At 47.8% G+C, this 18,910-nt stretch overlaps 1 protein-coding gene across 2 annotated transcripts in view; it reads right to left on the reverse strand.

The window, feature by feature from the left end:
* Positions 1-4,776: 4,776 nt before the first annotated feature.
* Positions 4,777-18,910, reverse strand: part of LOC137450980 (organic cation/carnitine transporter 2-like) — a 35,211-nt gene continuing 21,077 nt past the window's right edge. Inside the window, exons 6-10 of one of the 2 annotated variants that reach the window (XM_068158053.1) lie at positions 14,178-14,278; positions 10,455-10,669; positions 8,008-8,190; positions 6,567-6,702; positions 4,777-5,578 (exon numbers count right to left, since the gene is read on the reverse strand). In XM_068158053.1, the coding sequence (XP_068014154.1) occupies positions 5,560-5,578; positions 6,567-6,702; positions 8,008-8,190; positions 10,455-10,669; positions 14,178-14,278 (654 nt within the window). In that variant the 3' untranslated portion in view covers positions 4,777-5,559. Of the gene's footprint in view, positions 5,584-6,566; positions 6,703-8,007; positions 8,191-10,454; positions 10,670-14,177; positions 14,279-18,910 lie in introns of both variants that reach the window. The other variant, XM_068158046.1, reaches the window with a different exon arrangement.

An 18,910-nucleotide genomic window follows, 5' to 3' on the forward strand; every position in this document is an offset into this window, starting at 1 on the left:
CAGTTGTAAGGCAGAGCTGGGTCTCACTCAGTTAATCTCCAGTTCCATGAGACAGGAGCTCAAACCCAACCCAAACCTCACTCGATGGCAGGCTGAACATGAGCCTGCAGTATGCCCAGGCAGCCAAGAAGGCCAAGGGCATCCTGGCCTGCGTCAGGAACAGTATGGTCAGCAAGAAGAGGGAGATCATTGTGCCCCTGTACACTGCACTGGTTAGGCCACACCTCGAGTCCTGTGTCCAGTTCTGGGCCCCTCAGTTTAGGAAGGAGGTTGACTTGCTGGAACAAGTCCAGAGAAGGGCAACAAAGTTGGGGAGGGGTTTGGAGCACAGCCCTATGAGGAGAGGCTGAGGGAGCTGGGGTTGCTTAGCCTGGAGAGGAGGAGACTCAGGGGTGACCTTATTGCTCTCTACAACTACCTGAAGGGAGGTTGTAGACAGGCAGAGGTTGGTCTCTTCTCTCAGGCAATCAGCACCAGAACAAGAGGACACAGTCTCAAGCTGCACCAGGGGAGGTTTAGGTTGGATGTTAGGAAGAAGTTCTATACAGAGAGAGTGACTGCCCATTGGAATGGGTTGCCCAGGGAGGTGGTGGAGTGACCATCATTGGAGGTGGGCAGGAGGAGACTTGATGGGGTGCTTGGTGCCATGGGTTAGTTGATTAGGTGGATTGGATTGGTTGAGAGGTTGGATGTGATGATCTTGAAGGTCTCTTCCAACATGGTCTGTTCTATTCTTACAGTGCAGTGATAGGCACAGTAGAAATCTTCAGTACTACCTCACAGGAAGCTCCATGCAGGGAGTTGTGCAATTAAAAAAACAAGATTCAGCAGTCCAAAACAAAAATGATGAACTCAACCCTTGCTGGATTGATTGCAGTCCACTTCCCTGCCACAAACCTCCTCCAGCTTTCTGCTTCCAAATGGTTATGTGAGAATGGGGGAGAACAGGCAGCTGGGGGAGGAGGGTAATGTGGAAGCAGGTCAGTAACATCCTCCTCTTAACAAAAATAGCATCAAAAAGCATCTGGAAGATGACATACTAAGTGGTGCTCATGTGGGAATTGCTTTCACCATCAGGAGAGTCAGAGAAGCTAACAAATGCAGGCTGTGGAGCATGAACAGCACGAGAAACTGTGGCCCCTTTGGAGTTCATGGCTATCTCTGCATGCAAGCAAAGCAACTGAGCTCCCAGGATTATGCAACATGCCCTGGATGATGAAAGGAGTCAGTCCAAGAGCTGGAAAAGAAGGGATCCTAGTTTCCAGCCCCAGACCACATGCTGTGTTCCTTGGTGAAGAGATTGTAGTGTGCTTTGTTCTCTAGGCACAGGGAATTTTGCCTCAACAGGTCATTTTGTATAGCCTGGACTACAGGTTATAGGCACAAAACCAGGTCATGAGCACAAACAAAGTCATGTTACAGGCAACCAAAACCACATTATGGGCATCAAGACCAGGCTAAGGACACCAAGACAAAGTTATGGGCAACCAAAACAACATTATGGGCACCAAGGCCCTGCACTGTTTTCCAGTTTAAGGTCAGCCTGAATGTCAAAGACTGCATTATCTTCCTCCACAGTGGCAAGAGCTCATAGGTTTGTCACAACTCCTCTTTCAAAGGCAAATCTTGTCCGCTTTCCCCTTACAAGGTGTCCTTAGATTATCTAGTTTCAGCCCCCCTGCCATGGGCAGAGACACCTTCCACTAGACCAGGCTGCTCCAGGCCCAACCTAGCCTTGAGCACCTGCAGGGAGGGGGCATCCACAGCCCCCCTGGGCAACCTGTTCCAGTGTCTCCCCACCCTCTCTGGAATTTCTTCCTAATCTGCAATCCAATTCTCCCCTCCTCCAGCTTCAATCCATTCCCCCTCATCCTATCACTGCAAGCCCTTGTAAAAAGTCCTTCCACAGCTTTCTTGTAGGATCCCTTCAGGTATTGGAAGGCTGCTCTAAGGTCTCCCTGGAGCCTTCCCTTCTCCAGTCTGAACAACCCTAGCTCCCTAAGCCTGTCCCCATAGGGGAGGTTCTATCTATATCCATTTCTATTTCACCTATATATCCCTGGAAGTGCTCAAGGCCAGGTTGGATGGGTCTTGGAGCAACCTGCTGCAGTGGAAGACATCCCTGCTTACTGCAGGGAGTTGGCACTAGATGATCTTTAAGGTCACTCCCAAGCTAAACCATTCCATGATTCTAGGATTAAAATACTCTCTCAGTTTCTTAGCAGCTGGATTCTGCCTACCCACTAGAAAAAGCTTTTTTGTTTTGGAGAGAGACATGAGAAGAGAGAGATGAAAGACAAAACAAGAGCAAACAAAAGAAGCCTGTGTGCTTTGTTAAATATATTCTGCCTTCCTGACTCATACTCTTTGCTGTTAGAAAGATAAGCAAGGCAAAACAGAGAGTGTTTTGGATTTGAAGAGATTGCCATTGTGTTCTGTGGTAGGAAATTACCCAACCTGGATTAAAAAATAACCAGCAAGAAAAACAAACCCAAACAAACCCAACTGAAATAAACACTGGAGGATTAGAATGCTCAAGAACAGGAGTCTGACTGTCAAGGCCCAGACCTGGGTGAAGCAGTGGGTAAGAAATGATGCCCGAAGTTGGATGTGAAGTGGACCCTCTAGCTCAGGGCAGGAATTTCCATGCTCAGTTGTGAGCCAGGCAAGCTCACATCCTACACTGCAGGATGCTTTGGGGGAGTTTACAGGAAGGGACTTATGAGACATGGTTGTTTACATTGGCAAATTCATTACAAGGAAGCTGCAGCAGCTAAAAGAGCTTTGCCTCAAATTCCTGTGGTCACCAGATAATGCTTCTACACCAGGGAGAGCAGAGGCTGCCTCTCAGCCTCCCAGTTCCTAGAAATAAGGTTTACAAAGACAATGCCCCTGCCAAGCTCCAGAACAGGCTCTTGGGTTTGCAATGTGCATTGCAGAGAGGTGAGCAGCCTGACAGATCTGATCATGTCTGCTTCAGGGCAAGGCAGACTGGCTGCTACATGCTCCCTCCTGACAGCTGTTTGCTCATGCCCAGGGTGTTAGGGTGGTGTGCAGCAAGGTTTCCAAAATCCCAGCTTTTGCACTAGCTTCAAGTTATAGCCAGCTTGCCTTTGAAACCCAGCTGTCAAGGGCTTCTCACAGCTTCACAGGATGTTAGGGGTTGGAAGGGACCTCTGGAGATCTTCCAGCCCAACCCCCTGCCAGAGCAGGGCTATAGAATCCAGCACAGGTCACACAGGAACACATCCAGACAGGGCTGGAAAGGCTCCAGAGAAGGAGACTCCACAACCATTCTGGGCAGCCTGTTCCAGTGCTCTGTGAGCCCCACAGTGAAGGAGTTCCTCCTTGTGTTGAGGTGGAACCTCCTCTGCTGGAGTTTATATCCATTGCCCTTGCCCTAACCCTCTCAGTCTCTGGAACAGGAGCGACACTGAACCTGCCCAAACTTTGTGCTTCTTTCCCTGGAAGAGCTGAAGTTATCACAAAACTATGTTTAGGAAGAAAGTCTCTGCAGTGAGGGTGGTGTGGATGTCCTTTCCCTGAAGGCATTCAAGGCCAGGTGGGATGAGACCTTCAGCAACCTGGTCTAGTGGGAGATGTCCCTGCCTATGGCAGGGGGGTTGGAAATAGATGATCTTTAAGGTCCCTTCCAGCCCAAGCCATCCTATGATGATTCTGTTTCTTGGTGTCATTCTCTGACCTTGTAAGGTTGACCAATTTCCTGCTGCATCCAGAAATCAAAACACTAAATGAGCAGATGAGGAAGTACAGAGAGAAATGCAAAAGCAAGGAGAAAAATGCAAGAGCAACGATGAAAATGCAACAAGAAAACCCAGACAGGGGTAGGAAGAACTTCAATGAACCAACCCTCTCTAGTTTCAATGAAAGAAATCCCTACAGCTGAAGCAAGCCAAACCACAATAGTTTAAATCAAACCAACCCCTGCAGTGTCAATAACAGGAGCTATAGTTAGACAAAATAAACCCCTACAGTCTGTACAGTGCTTTCTCCTTGTCTCTATGATCAGCAGGCTGATGGGCAAAGACCAGGCCCACTGCTGAAGCTCAGGACAGAAAAAGGGATCTTAGTTAACAGAAGACTGAAATCAGTGATGGCACCTGTTTCAGTCCAGCAGGAAAATGCAACACTTCCACCACCAGCTGCTGCAGCAGAGGAAAGCCCCCACAGCTTTGGCTGCAAAAGTTTAGGTTCTGTTTATGAAGTCTCTAACAAGGCAGAACACAACACAAAGAAAGTGCCAGGAGGGAGGAAATCCTTCAGCTCTCACCTCTGGCAGTAGAAGCAGAGTCTCACAGACAAGACTGGGGGTAATACCAAGGGAGCTTCCACCACCCCAGGAGCAATTCCTTGGCAGACTGTCAAAAGATTTCCTGGTTTGAGGGCTCTTTTATATAAACAGTTTGGAAACAATTCACTGATGAAAACAATTTAAGTGAAACAGACCTGACAGCACAGCTCCTGCACTTGGCACTTGAGGATTGAAAAGCAGCAGTCAGAAAGAGATTCTGAAGTTTGTTCTCAGCACATTGCCACCATGAGGTTGATGCAGAGGTGTAAACGAGCACAAAATTTACCTCTAGTTCTATTGATTGTCTGCCTGCTTGTGTGAAAAGCACAGAGCAAAGACCAGGAGGATTCTTTCCAGCACCTTAAAAAAACAGAGGAAGAAGCCACAAACTCAAAACTGCTCCCTCCACACACAGATGAAACCTTTTACATCGCTGTAAGACAAAGAAGAGCCTGGAAACAGGGTCAGATGTAAACAACTTCATCACACAGGTAACAGCTGAAAACCAGCAATGGCAACCAAGTGGATTTTGTGAGCAGAACTTCAGTGTTACAAATTCTTTTAGTGCAAGAAAAATGCTTCCCCAGCCATGCTGAGTTCAAACAGAGCAGGTTAAAACTAATTCTCAAAGTCTTCCTTTTGCGCCTTCCTCAATCTGGGAACAAATCCAGCAGGTGCAAAATCATTTGGGGAAGATCACAGAGGCGTCTTCTCAGAACCATCCCTAGGAAAAACAAACTTTCCTGTCCAGAGCCAGAAATCAAGGAATCAAACCCAATTTTTCCCCTCTTAATGTGCAATTTTTCCCTCTTGAAGTGCAACTTTTACCTCTTGATTTGCTCTGGATGAGGTTCACCGAGGAATCCAGGTACCCTGGCAGGCCTTGAACTCAGTTTCAAGTATCTTTCAGCTGAACTATACACTTAGAAGTCACAAAGAATTGATCAGATACCGTCCCGTGGCACTGTGGCATCCAAACAACCCTGGCTGAACCATCTCACTGAAGGCTTTACAGTGGTTTATGGTCATGTAAAAAGAGAATGCATGGAACACAGTGGTTTAATTAATAAATAAGGTTAAAATTACAGGAAACAAAGTGCTGCCACTAGCCCTTCCTAGAATGAATTTTTAGAAGAGAAGTCCATTTCACTCTCAGTCCCCCAGGAAGCACACAGGAGTTCCATCAGAAAGCTGTGCTTTTATAAATCTCTGGATGGTCTTCTTCCTCCTTGGACTCCCTCTTGCTGCTAGATGCAGGTCTGTATTCTAATCTAGGCAGGAAAAAGAGAAAAGCACTTAAAAAAAATGGATGAGAGAACAGAGAAAAAGAAACTTGGCTCTCCTGAGCCATCTTTGACATTAATAGCCTCCTGATTTAGTATCCTGTTGACTTCAGCTGGACAGGTCTCTTACACCAGGTGTATGTATGCTTCTGTGGCATCTTCAGTCAGAGCTGGGGCAATGACCAAATGCTCTCAACATCTTTTTTGGGTCAGCCGAGGTAAACTGGAAGAGTTCAGCTCTTCCCCATTACTTGGATGACTTTCAGAACCAACAATGATAGGTTATGACCTACAAAGAGTACCTAGAACTTCCTCCCACCCTGAAGTGTTCAGGGCCAGGCTGGATGAGACCTTGAGCACCCTGGTCTAGTGGGAGGTGTCCCTGCCCATGGCAGAGGGTTGGAATTAGATCTTTAAGGTCCCTTCCAACCTAAGCCATTCTATGATAACTTTATAAATCAACACACTGTTACAAATGCATTTGGGGCACAAAATGCATTTAGTGATTCTGGGGAACTGGAACCCAGGAGGTTCCATCTGAAGAGGAGGAGAAAATTCTCTGGTGTGAGTGCTGGAGGCCTGGAACGGGCTTCCCAGAGCGGCTGTAGTGTCTCCTCTGGAGAGCTTCCAAACCCCCATGAGCATTGTGATCCTGAGCAAGCTGCTGTGTGTGCCCCTGGTTTAGCAAGGGGGGTGGGACTGGATGACCTCCAGAGGTCCCTTCCAACCCTCACCATGCTGGGATTCTGGGATATGGGCTTTTATTCAGTTCTTAAGTGTAAGCTGAGAAATTTGGAGCTGGAAGGTATACACACAAACACTTGGGAATGGTTGGCTAGGATTCCAGCCAAGCTCTTATCTTCAAGCCCTAACTACACCACCAAAATCATCCCCTCCCTCTGACAATACCTGGGCAAGCCCCCTCCTCAGAACAGAGAACAGATGTGGCAAGATCAAGATGTGACACTTACCCTTTCACCAACAGCATCTGATCAATGGTGTCTGGCAGAGGCATACCATAGCTTTCTGGCAGAAATAGAGTCAGAATTCCTGAGAGCACAGTCAGGCTCCCCATCAGGATGTAAGGCAGGAATCGGTCGTAGGCACCTAGCAGAACACAGAAGAACGATGCTAGCAGCAGCTCAAAGCCTCTGATGATGTCTGTGCCTACATACAGGGCTTTGTGCATGCAAGCTTGGTGAAGGGTCTGGAGAACAGGTCTGGTGAGCAGCAGCTGAGGGAACTGGGGTTGTTTAGTTTGGAGAAGAGGCTGAGGGAAGACCTCATTGCTCTCTACAGCTCCCTGAAAGGTGCTGTCGGTCTCTTCTCCCTAATGTCAGGTGACAGAGAGGAAATAGCCTGAAATTGCACCAGGGGAGGTTTAGTTTGGAGATCAGGAACAATTTCTTTGCTGCAAGAGTGGTCAGGGATTGGCACAGGCTGCCCAGGGAGGTGGTGGAGTCCCCACCCCTGGAGGTGTTCAAGAAATCTGTGGCCGTGGCACCTGGGGACACGGTTTAGTGGACATGGCAGTGTTGGTTTGATGATCTTGGAAGTCTCTTCCAATTGAAACATTTCTATGATTCTATAAATATTTGTGCTTTCAGTAAAAACCAACCAAACAAAACAGTCTCATGGCCTAGCATTCAGAGCTGTTCTAAATGTGGTTTGAGGAACACAAGAGACTGGGGAGCAACAGCTGTAAGAGCTGTCCCTGTTGAGCCAGTACCGTTTTGAGTCTTCAGAACATCTCTTCCACAGGACACACTCCATCAGGTCAACTCTGACCATTCCTCAGAGATGGTGAGACCCCATTTTTACCTGCAGTTTCACTAGTTTCAAGCAACCTGGGTTACTTAGTCTGGAGAACAGCAGACTGAGAGGTGATCTTAACTACTGTTTACAACTATCTGAAGGGTGGGTGTCAAGGAGAAGGGGTCAGGCTCTTTTCAGTGGTGTCCTGTGAGAGGGCAATGTATTGAAACTGGAAGAGAGGAAGTTCCACCTCAACATGAGGAGAAGCTTCTTTGGTGTGAGAGTGCTGGAGCCCTGGAGCAAGCTGCCCAGAGAGATTTTGGAGTCTCCTTCTCTGGAGACTTTCAAGACCCATCTGGATCTGCTCCTGTATGACCTGCCCTTGGCAGGGGGGTTGGACTCGATCTCCAGAGGTCCCTTCCAATCCCTACCGTCGATGATTCTGTGATTCTATAGGTTTAGCACCAGCCTTGGTAGAGCTAGATAATGGTTGGACTTGATGATCTTAAAGGTCTTTTCCAACCAAAACAATTCTATGATTCTAAGGCACCTGGATCTGGAAGCAGAGAGCTGCAGAAAAGCTCAAAGCCCCACAGAGGCAGGAGCCTGATCTTGCCCTTCACCCACCAGCATCTCCCCACAGAGTGATTAGCTTACCGAGGTAAACAAAGTAAGGTGAAAGGATGCTGCCCAGCCTGGAGGCCATGGAACTTGCTCCAACTCCCATGTTTCTCACCACTGTTGGGTAGAGCTCAGCTGTGTAAACATAAACCATTGAAAAGGCAGAGGTGATCCCGAATTTCCCCATCATCACCAGCAGAATGGAGACTGCACGCACATCTGAAAGCGAGAGACAAGAAAGGGCTTCCATACAGCTCTGACAGCTCATGGCATCTCCTAATTTCATGACTTTGGGTAACTCCTGCCTAATCCACTCCAGTACCTGGTGTTTTCCCCTCCCCCCCCACCTAAGTCTACAACCATGGACAGTATTTTTTCTTTTAGAGTAGAATTAACCAGGTTGGAAAAGACCTTTGAGATCACTGAGTCCAACCTATCATCCAACACCATCTAATCAACTAAACCATGGCACCAAGCGCCCCATCTTCCTAAACACCTCCAGGGATAGTGACTCCACCACCTCCCTGGGCAGCCCATCCCAATGGCCAATCTCTCTTTCTATGAAGAGCTTCTTCCTAACATCCAGCCTAAACCTCCCCTGGCACAGCTTGAGACTGTGTCCTCTTGTTCTGGTGCTGGCCACCTGGGAGAAGAGACCAACCCCCACCTGGCTACAGCCTCCCTTCAGGTAGTTGTAAAGAGCAATAAGGTCTCCTCTGAGCCTCCTCTTCTCCAGGCTAACCAACCCCAGCTCCCTCAGCATCTCTTCATAGGGCTGTGCTCCAGACCCCTCCCCAGCTTTGTTGCCCTTCTCTGGACACCTTCCAGCAACTCAACATCTTTCCTAAACTGAGGGCCCCAGAGCTGGACACTAGGACCCAACATTTCCATTTCCTCCTAAGCATGAAGCTTCTTGCCAAGGGAAAAAATAAGCAGAACTGAGCAGGAACTGGAGAGATCCTCTCAGATTTAAGGGCCAGAGCTCTGTAGTCTGCTCTGGTACTGTACACAGTGCCATAAATCAGTTTATAAGCAAAAGAACAAAGTGAAAGATTTGAAACAAGTTCTTTTTGGTTTGCTGCTCTGGTTTCTCATTCAGCATTCCTCGCTCCAAGCCAGTCATTGCATTATGGGGAACTGGCTGGACTTGAACTGGGACAGTCAGGTTTAGGAAAATCAAACCAGATCCTATCAGTGTCCACTCAAAGGGCATGTGTCTTACCTGGATGAAACAAGTTAAGTTCTTGCACATTCTCTTGTATTTATTTTTTGACTTGTAGGTAAGTGCTAAGCAACAGCACTGCCCTCCTCATATTCAACATCATTATCAGCAAGGGGTCCAGGAAATGAAGGCATGGTTTGACATGGAGGCATGGCTTGACATGGCCTGACATATGGTTTGACATCCAGTGAATGCAATCCTGTCCTCCTTTCCACTTGCCAGCCATGATTTTAACTGTCAACACTAACTGACTACAACCCTCCCTGCTCATCAAAAATCACAGTATCACCAAGGTTGGAAGAGGCCTCAAAGATCATCGAGTCCAACCTGGCACCACAGACCTCATGACTAAACCATGGCACCAAGTGCCACATCCAATCCCCTCTTGAACACCTCCAGGGATGGTGACTCCACCACCTCCCCAGGCAGCACATTCCAATGACGAATGACTCTCTCAGAGAAGAACTTTCTCCTCACCTCCAGCCTAAAATTCCCCTGGCACAGCTTGAGACTGTGTCCTCTTGTTCTGGTGCTGGTTGCTAGAGAGACGAGACCAACCCCTTCCTGGCTACAACCACCCTTCAGGTAGTTGTAGAGATCAATAAGGGTCTCCCCTGAGCCTCCTCTTCTCCAGGCTGAACAACCCCAGCTCCCTCAGCCTCTCCTCACAGGGCTGTGCTCAAGGCCTCTTCCCAGCCTCGCTGCCCTTCTCTGGACACATTCAAGTGTCTCAATGTCCTTCTTAAACAGAGGGGCCCAGAACTGGACACAGTTCTTAAATGCTTCCACAAGAACTGCTTAGAGAAGCCACAGAGAACCCAGTGGCTGAGAGCTGTCCAGGTGTTCAAAAAGGGATTGGACAGGGCACTTGAAGCCACAGTTTAGTAGTCATGAGGTGTTGGGTGACAGGTTGGACTTGATGATCTCTGAGGTCTTCTCCAACCTTATTGATTCTATGAAATAAATTCTGCAGCCTCTTGGTAACCTCCACTTAGCAATTTCTGCTTCTTCTAGTCCTGGTTTTAGACTTGGACCTTGCCAGAACCATCCATTAAAGACAAGAATGCCAACCCAAGAGCTCACAAAGCCAGCGTCGCGGATCTGAGCCGCCGCATTGTGTGAGCTCCTTGGGCGGCAGCGCTGCGGAACCCAAGAGGGGCACAGGCAGGAAGCCAGCCCTCGGGACGCTTTGTGCTCCACACCTGCCCAGTTCTGCCCTTCACCTGTGCTAGACGTTTGAGATCAACTAACGATTGCATACGTGAAGGCACCAGCTGAATGAAGAGCAGAACACAGCCTCCCAAGAATAGCGCAGCAGCCATTGAGTACCGTCGCGGCAGGTGCTGGAGCAGCAGCCACGAGATGATGTAGGCTGGCACCTCGATCACTGCCGAGAGGAAGCAGTTCAGGTAGACATCTCCATGCAGGTTAGGGGTGTCAAGAGAAAGTCCAAAGTAACCCACAGAGATTATCATCCTGAGAAAAACAGAAGAGCAGAATCAGACCAATGTATCTGGGCCCTGAGGTTGGTGTGAAGCTCTCTGTTAAGGACCAAAATCCGTGTAGGACAAACTGAACATCTGCCAGACCCCTTCCCTTCTGCAGCAGCTGAAAGTGCTGACTCCAGATGCAGCAAGGTAACAGTTAAACAGGGCTGATGCCTTTCAGTCTTCCAAGTTACTCTTGGATTCAAAGAATATAACAAATTTGTTTTATTCAATTCAATTCAAATATTCTATTTAGAACCTCAGCACCAGGATAGGGCCCTGCTGGAGTGGGACCAGAGGAGGCCACAGCAATGCTGGCAGGGCTGGAAGCCCTCTGCTGTGAGGCCAGGCTGAGAGAGTTGGGTTTGCTCAGCCTGGAGAAGAGAAGGCTCCAGGGAGACCTTCTGGTGGCCTTTCAGTGCTTCCAGGGCTGATCAGAAAGCTAGGGAGAGACTTTTGGGCAGGGCCTGCTGTGACAGGACAAGGGGTGATGGTTTGAACTAAGATTCAGACTGGACAGAGGGAAATTTTTTTTTCCCACTGAGACCCCGTCCCAGGTTGCCCAGAGAGGTGGGGAGATGCCCCATCCCTGGAACCATTCCAGGTACGGATATCTAGGGCCCTGAGCAACCTGCTCTAGTTGCAGATGTCCCTGCTGACTGCAGGGGGGTTGGACTGGATGAGCTTAAGAGGTCCCTGCCAAGCTAAAGCATTCCATGAGGATTGTAGGTAACTCCAGAGCAGCTGCTTGCTTTGCTGCTGGCTTTGCTGAGTCACAGGCTGATGAGCCCATGGTCCACAGGTGCAGGACGGTCCTGCAGCTATGAGGTCATACTCCTTTCCTGCTGCCACTGCATGACTTTGCAACTATCCCTTACACTCTCATTCAAAGCCTGCCAGGAAGTTCTGGGTGCCTGTCACTTTGAAACAGCTCGTGTGTCTCTGCTAGCTGTGCTGATGAAAAGGATCTGACTACTCCTCACCACTGCCTCTTGTGCATGGCCAGGCCACCCTTGGGAGTTAAGGAATGACCATACACAATGCAGTGATTCAGCAGCTCTGAACTACTGAACTTTGCTGCTGAGGCCTACAGCAGCTTTCAATTATATTTACTAGGGAGCTCTGAGTGGAGAACATTTTGTCTGGATCATTACCCTCCATGCTTTGGGTATAAAGTCAGAGAGGAGAGCTGTAGCATCCTGGTAACACCCAAACAACCCGGGATTTTCTCTGCTGTGCCCCAAGCTGGCTGGGCTGCATCCAAGTCACATTTCCATGGCTGGGTGCCTGAGCTGGTCAGTGCACCAGGACAGAGCCTGGGGGCCAGGAACTCTGTGATCTTAATTGTGCTGCTGCCAGGTGAGAGCTGGCGTCAAGAGAAGCCACAACTGGCCCTGGAAACAAATCCTGTCTTGAAAGATGCTGGGAGGCCTACAAGAAAGCTGGGGAGGGACTTTTTACAAGGGCCTGTTGTGACAGAATGAGGGGCAATGGCTTTGAGCTGGAAGAAGGAACATTTAGACTGAAGATTAGGAAGAAATTCTTTCCAGTGAGAGTTGTGAGACACTGGAGCAGGTTGCTCAAGGAGGTTGTGTATGCCCCCTCCCTGGAGGTGTTCCAGGCCAGGTTGGATGAGGCCTTGAGCAACCTGGGCTGCTGGGAGGTGTCCCTGCCCATGACAGGGAGGATGGAGCTGGATGATCTTTAAGGTCTCTTCCAACCCAACCCATTCTATGACTCTAAGAGAACGTTCTGCTTCACTACCAGGTAACACATGGGAAATAATGAGCTCTGGATCAGCACGTGTCCAGGTGCAATGGTGAGGGATGGAGCACTGAGCATTAATCTCCTCCAGCATCTATGCTAGAACAGAACCTGGAGCAAAGTGATGGTTGGAGTCAATGATCTTAAGAGGTGTTTTCTAACCAAAACAATTCTATGATCCTATGAAAATCACTGCACAGCATGAAGTGAGTCACTGATAAAAGCCTGCCTCCTCCTCCTCAACTTCACATGGGAAGAACCTTCATGCTCCACTTGCTTAGAATAAACTGCCCACTGTACCTGGGAAGGGCTGAAGTCACCCAGCTGCAGGTGCCCTGCCAGCTGAAGCTATTCTTCTCAGAGGTAGTTACATGCTGTTCTCCACGGTGCTGTGCAACACGCCCAGGGCTCTGCTCCCAGGAGCTGTTTTTCCATACAATAAACTCTCAGCTTACAATAAATTCACTTTCAGCAGCAGCTTGCCTCAGCTTATCACACTGACAAGCCTTGATGCAGTTAGACATTTTCTAGGAAATCTTTAGGGATATTTGCACATCCCAGAGTGAGGAGAAGCCAAGCTTCCTCCTCCCTCAGGCAAAGCCTGCAAAGGGATTAGTTTAAAGGGCAGCCACTTACTCAAATCTACCAAAACACCCAGCAGTATGTAAAGGTGACGTACTGCTGGCTGCAGCCAGCCTCTCCTTTCAGCAGATCTTTCAATTCATAATGCAGAATAAACCAGCAGGATGCTATGGGGTGGAATGCTAGGAGTCAGCACAAGATGCTTTGCCTTTGGGGACATTAATTAGAAGGAGGTTAAGCAACTGACATGCAAGGTAAGAACAGTGGAAATACCGCAGAATCATTTGGGTTGGAGAATCACTCCAAGATCATCCAGTCCAAGCATTAACCCAGCACTGCCAGGTTACCACTAAACCATCTCTCTCAGCATTACATCTCCATGGCTTTGAAACCCCTCCAGGGAAGGGGACTCCACCACTGCCCTGTGCAGCCTGGTCCAGGCCTTGACAACCCTTTTGGGGAAGAAATTGTTCCTCCTGTCTGATCCAAACCTCCCCTGGCACAGCCTTAGGTCTTTAAGTCTTGCCCTATCACTTGTTCCTTGGGAGAAGAGACCAACCCTACCTGATTCCAATCTTGTTTCAGGGAGTTTAATTACAGTGAACATAACAAATGGCTTCAGCTAGAGCTATACCAAGCTAGGGATGGCAGGCAGACAGAGTAGCCGGCGAGAAAGTCTAGGGAAACCTCAGCTCTCCAAAAGGCAGTTTTATCCCTTCAAGAAACAATACATAGGAGACAGGAAGATTCTCCCCAAGTCAGGCATGGCTGTGTTCAGACTCTGAGCAGCAGTTCTCTGACCAGGAGACAGGGCATGACTCACTCTTCTAAGAAGACTTTGTTAGTCAGATGAGGATTCCCCAAGGCCCAAGATCAGGCAGGATTCTCACACACCACTGCCAGCTGATCTGATTCTTGCTTAGTCCAGGACATGTTTGACTGCTTCAGAAAGAAATAACAACCCAGATGTGTTTCTAGATTGTTACTGAGATGAAGAACAGATGTAACCAGAATTTTGTTGCTGCAGTCTGGGAGGTACTTGGGTTTTGACCTGGCTTTGTCCATCTCTCTTCAGAATACCTTAGTGTTCCACAAGCAAGTTCTGAATGGTTTGGCTGCTTTTTGTGCTTAAATACTCCACATTTACTTACCAGAGGAGAATTGACATGATTGTGATGGTTAGGATGTTTCGGGTTCTCATTAGATCCAGAATGGTGTAGGACTGCTGCCTCTGGGAATCCACATCCTGCAGCTGGAATCAAACAAAGTGGGGGGGGGAGAACAAAAAACAACCACCATGGGAACATGAACTTCCTGCAAGCAGAATTGTTGTGAGAATAAACCCTGCCCCCAACTTATACATCACTATTTTGATGTGCTGCAGAGCTGAGGCAGGCGCGTCGCTCTTAACCAAACACATCGATGCTGTTAGAGCCTGTGGCAATGGTTGCTCCTCCTACTTAAAGTCACTTAAAACTCAGGCTGAAGTTAGCACTCATTTCCTCTGCCTGAGGCTTCATGCTACTTTTAGAGTCAATTATAAAGCAGCAGCACTATTTCATGATTTAGATGTCACTACTGGAGTTTTTACACCCAGTTTTAAGCAATGCACTGTGAGGTTCATGACAATCAATCAACTGCACCCAGACAGGAAGAGAGCACCAGGGAGGAGGAGACATCTGACAAACATGACCTGTAAAAGTAGAGGGTTTGTTTAGTCTAAGGGCCAGGAGATCAAGGATGTCTTAAAATAATCACAGAATCCCAGCAGGGTGAGGGTTGGAAGGGACCTCTGGAGAACAGCCAGTCCAATGCAGGGGCACCCACAGCAGCTTGCCCAGGATCACAATGGCCAGGTGGGGTTGAATCTCCCTGGGAAGCCTGCTCCAGATCAAGAATGGTCTTCAAAGACCAGAAAAATTAAGTGACTAACTGTCCCCTACATCCATGGCATGAACTAACGTGATTAAAATGCAGCAGGAGTGTTTCAGTAACTGACTCCTCATGCTGGACTTAACAGGAGTGCATTTACACTGTAACAAACTGGCTGAAGAGTCCCCACCATTATGTAGCCTGGTTTGGAGAATCCATCTAGGAACATAAGCAAAAAAAGAAAGCAAACTTCTTCTCTCTGCCCCATGAAACTTTCCAGCTCCTCAAAATAAAACCACTTCCATGTAAACAATGCAGAGATACTCATCTATGAAGCATGCAAACCAGTTTTGTGCTTGATAAGGTTGTAAAAAAGGAGACAATTTAAGGGGCTTTGTAAAAATGTTGACCCCTACAAGGGGCAGAGTTTTCAAAGTATGGAAGAGATGGTTTAAGTGGACAAGTTGTATTGATTAAGACTCCCAGCTCTGCTAAAGCAAGGCTGTGTGGCTGAGGAACCCCAGTTCTCTGCCATGTCTTTATGATGGCAAAAGGTGGTGTTTCCAGGATTGATCAGAGTCCCTAGTCACTACTTTAATGATCTTTTTAACTGCCTGACAGGAAGAACATGAACAAGATTTTGAACTTCATCTTCCACAGAGATTCTGTTTTCTGTTAGCACATTTTCTATCTATCTGAATTTGTAACTCTATCAACAGTTTGGCATCTAACCAAGAAATGAAAAGCCAAGCATCCAGCCTCAATAGCTCAAAATCATGGTGGGGAGACACTGGAACAGGTTGCCCAGTGAGGTTGTGGATGTCCCCTCACTGGAGGTATTCAAGGCCAAGCTGGATGAGGCCTTGAGCAACTTGGGCCGGTGGGAGGTGTCCCTGCCCATGGCAGGGGGTTGGAACTGGATGATCTCTAAGGTCCCTTTCAACCCAAACCATTCTATGAATCTGTGACTAATCAGGTGAGAAAAAGAGCTAACACTGAAATAGAGGACGCTGAAATTGAGGACACAGTCTCAAACTGCACCAGGGGAAGTTTAGGCTCAAGGTGAGGAGAAAGTTCTTCACTGAGAGAGTTGTTAGCCATTGGAATGGGCTGCCCAGGGAGGTGGTGGAGTCACCATCCCTGGAGGTGTTCAAGAGGGGATTGGACGTGGCACTTGGTGCCATGGTTTAGTCATGAGGTCTGTGGTGACAGGTTGGACTCGATGACCTTTGAGGTCTCTTCCAACCTTGGTGATTCTGTGATTCTTAATTTTGTCGCTTTGGGAATCATAAACTGCCAAGACATCTAAAAATATTTACTGAGAACTTCTTTTTCCACAACAAAATGACTCACTCTTGCCTGACAGGCCTCCATTATGTGCAAACACAATAAACTGTATACACAGATTACTTCCTCCCTTGATTTTTCAAGTCAGTGTGACCTGGGAATGTCAAATTGAAATATTATATGTTTGAAGACTGCAGGCCTTTTGTTTGCACTATGGACTCCTTCATGGGATGTGCCAATGGCTTTCAGTAAAAGTAAACTGTGATTTCAGCTTCAAAACAGCCCACCTGAAAGTGAGATTCATAGAATCACTAAGGCTGGAAAAGACCTTTAAGATCATTGAGTCCAACCACAACCCAACTGCCATGACCAGTAAGTCATGTCCTGGAGTGCCTACAAGCTTCTTGAACTCCTCCAGGGGTGGTGACTCCACCACCAATCTGGGCAGCCTGTTCCAGTGCCTGACCACTCTTTCATGGAAGAAGTTTTTCCTAATATCCAAGCTAATCCTCCCCTGGCACAGCTTAAACCAATCTCCTCAATCTATTCCTGAGAGTCCAAGGGAGAGCTATAAGGATGATTGAGGGATGGGAGCACTGCCCTGTGAGGAGAGGCTGAGAGATCTGGGGCTGGGGCTTTTGAAGAGAAGATTGTGAGGGGATTTAATGAATGTTTAAATAAATATCTGAGGGCTGGGGGTCAAGAGGGAGGGGACAGGCTCTGCTCAGTTAGGGATAGGACAAGGGGCAATGGATAGAAACTCCAGCACAGGAGGTTCCACCTCAACATGAGGAGGAACTTCTTCACTTCTTCACAGAGCATTGGAATGGGCTCCCCAGAGAGGTTGTAGAATCTCCTTCTCTGGAGACTCTCAAGCCCTGTCTGGATGCATTCCTTTGTGACCTGTGCTAGATTCCATGGTCCTGCTCTGGCAGGGAGGTTGGACTTGATCTCTGGAGGTCCTTTCCAACCCCTGACATCCTGTGAGCCTCTGATCCTCCCCTCCTATCGCTGGTTACTTGGGAGAAGAGATCAACACCACCTCACTCCAACCTTCTTTCAGGTAGGCAGCAATAACAACTTCCCTAGCCTTTTCTTCTCCAGATTCAACAACCTCTGAACTCTTTCTACCTGGTGTAATATTACTCTATATTAACTCAGGTTACAACACTTTTCTCCCCTTAAACCCTCACTCTGGTCCAGCAGAAGTAGCTGGATTTCCAAACACAACACACAAAAGCACCCATTAATTTAACTGAATTCCTCATCAACCTCTCTTCCATATTCAGTTAGTGATGCTTTGGGATTTTTTTTTCAGCCAGATAGTTCCTGGACGCTGATCTGGGACCTTTAAATCTTGTCTCTCACCTCAAAAATATTCCTTATCTCCTTAATGCCTTTCAAGCTGTATCTGAGCTAACAGGAACATGAACTTTATGTAACCCCTGCAGTCAGGTGAAAGAATCCTGAGTGACATTTTCCTCTGAAGACCGGGGGGATAAAATACAGGTCTGATATAGCTGCAACCTCCAGTGAATTTGCTTTCATAAATCTTCATTTTTCTACCAAACAGCTCTTTACATTTGCTAGCTCTCATTCTGCCTGCAGCCAATCCTCCCACCACCCAGACGGCAGCAGCTCTAGGGCCCACAGCCCTTTCTCATAAATCACATGATCTTTCCTAAGCATTCTCCAGCTCTGCCACTCCTTGTTGCCGAGAAACCAGCAAACAGGAAACAAACTAGGGGAAAAAAAAAGAGAATAACCAAATAAACCACAAAACAAAAACCAGGAACAGTAAAATTCAGAGCTGATGAGAAAAAAGGACTCTGCCTTTTAGGAGCTGGATTAAACAGACAACATAATCCTTAACATAACAAGGTAGCACAAGAAGCTATGGCAAGGGCAGGGAGGGCAAACAGATGATTGGAAATTAAACCTATCATCCAAACATGGGATAATTCAGTCAAGCAGCCCCTGTTTGTGCTCTGTAGCTTGTTTGTGACCAGTCAACCTGCTGGATCCCAACTGGTTTGGGAGTCTTTGAAGCCTAAATGTTGCAGGTGTTAGTGCGCAGCTGCAAAGGTTCGAGGAATACCACTGCTCCTCCATCCAGAGTTCACATTCCAGCTGCAGGAGGGCTGAGGGCCAGCTGGATTTCTGAGAACCTCTCTGAAGGGTAAACATGCTTCTGAACAACTGGAGAGGGGCTGTGAGCTTTTGCTTTACAGCTCCTCCAAAAGCAGCTACGAGAACGGTGTAAACAGGCTGCGGACAAAGAGAAGTTTTGCACAGATTTTGTGGTCACAGCACAACTCTGACTTGAAAAAGCAAAGACAAAAAGGTGACCAGGAGTTCTGCATTTAAACAGCATGTGCTCCTCAAGCTCCTTTTGCCAGGAGTGTCAGAATGTCAGCCTGCTCCTGAAAGGTGCAAGGAGTGATCTGTAAAGCAGCGCTGTGCACTCCAGCCCACCCGGCTGCAGGAATTGTTTCTCTGGGGCAACTTCCCTGCTTCTGACCCTGTCTGCTGCTGCTGCTGCAGAATCCAGCCCCATTCAGAGATGCAAACAGATCAGCATTTCTTTCTAAGAAGGAGATGTAAAGCATTCCAGGGACAGTGACCTTAAGCAGATGTTGGATCCAAAGCTTATTTTCTGTGCAGTGCTGCAGTGCTGGCAATGGATGAGTTTTCATGCCTGCAGCATGAGAAGGAAGGAGAAAAT

The sequence above is a fragment of the Melanerpes formicivorus genome, unplaced genomic scaffold (assembly GCF_026170545.1).
Source record: "Melanerpes formicivorus ecotype bairdi unplaced genomic scaffold, bMelFor1.0.p_v2 SCAF_2, whole genome shotgun sequence".
Lineage (NCBI taxonomy): Eukaryota > Metazoa > Chordata > Aves > Piciformes > Picidae > Melanerpes > Melanerpes formicivorus.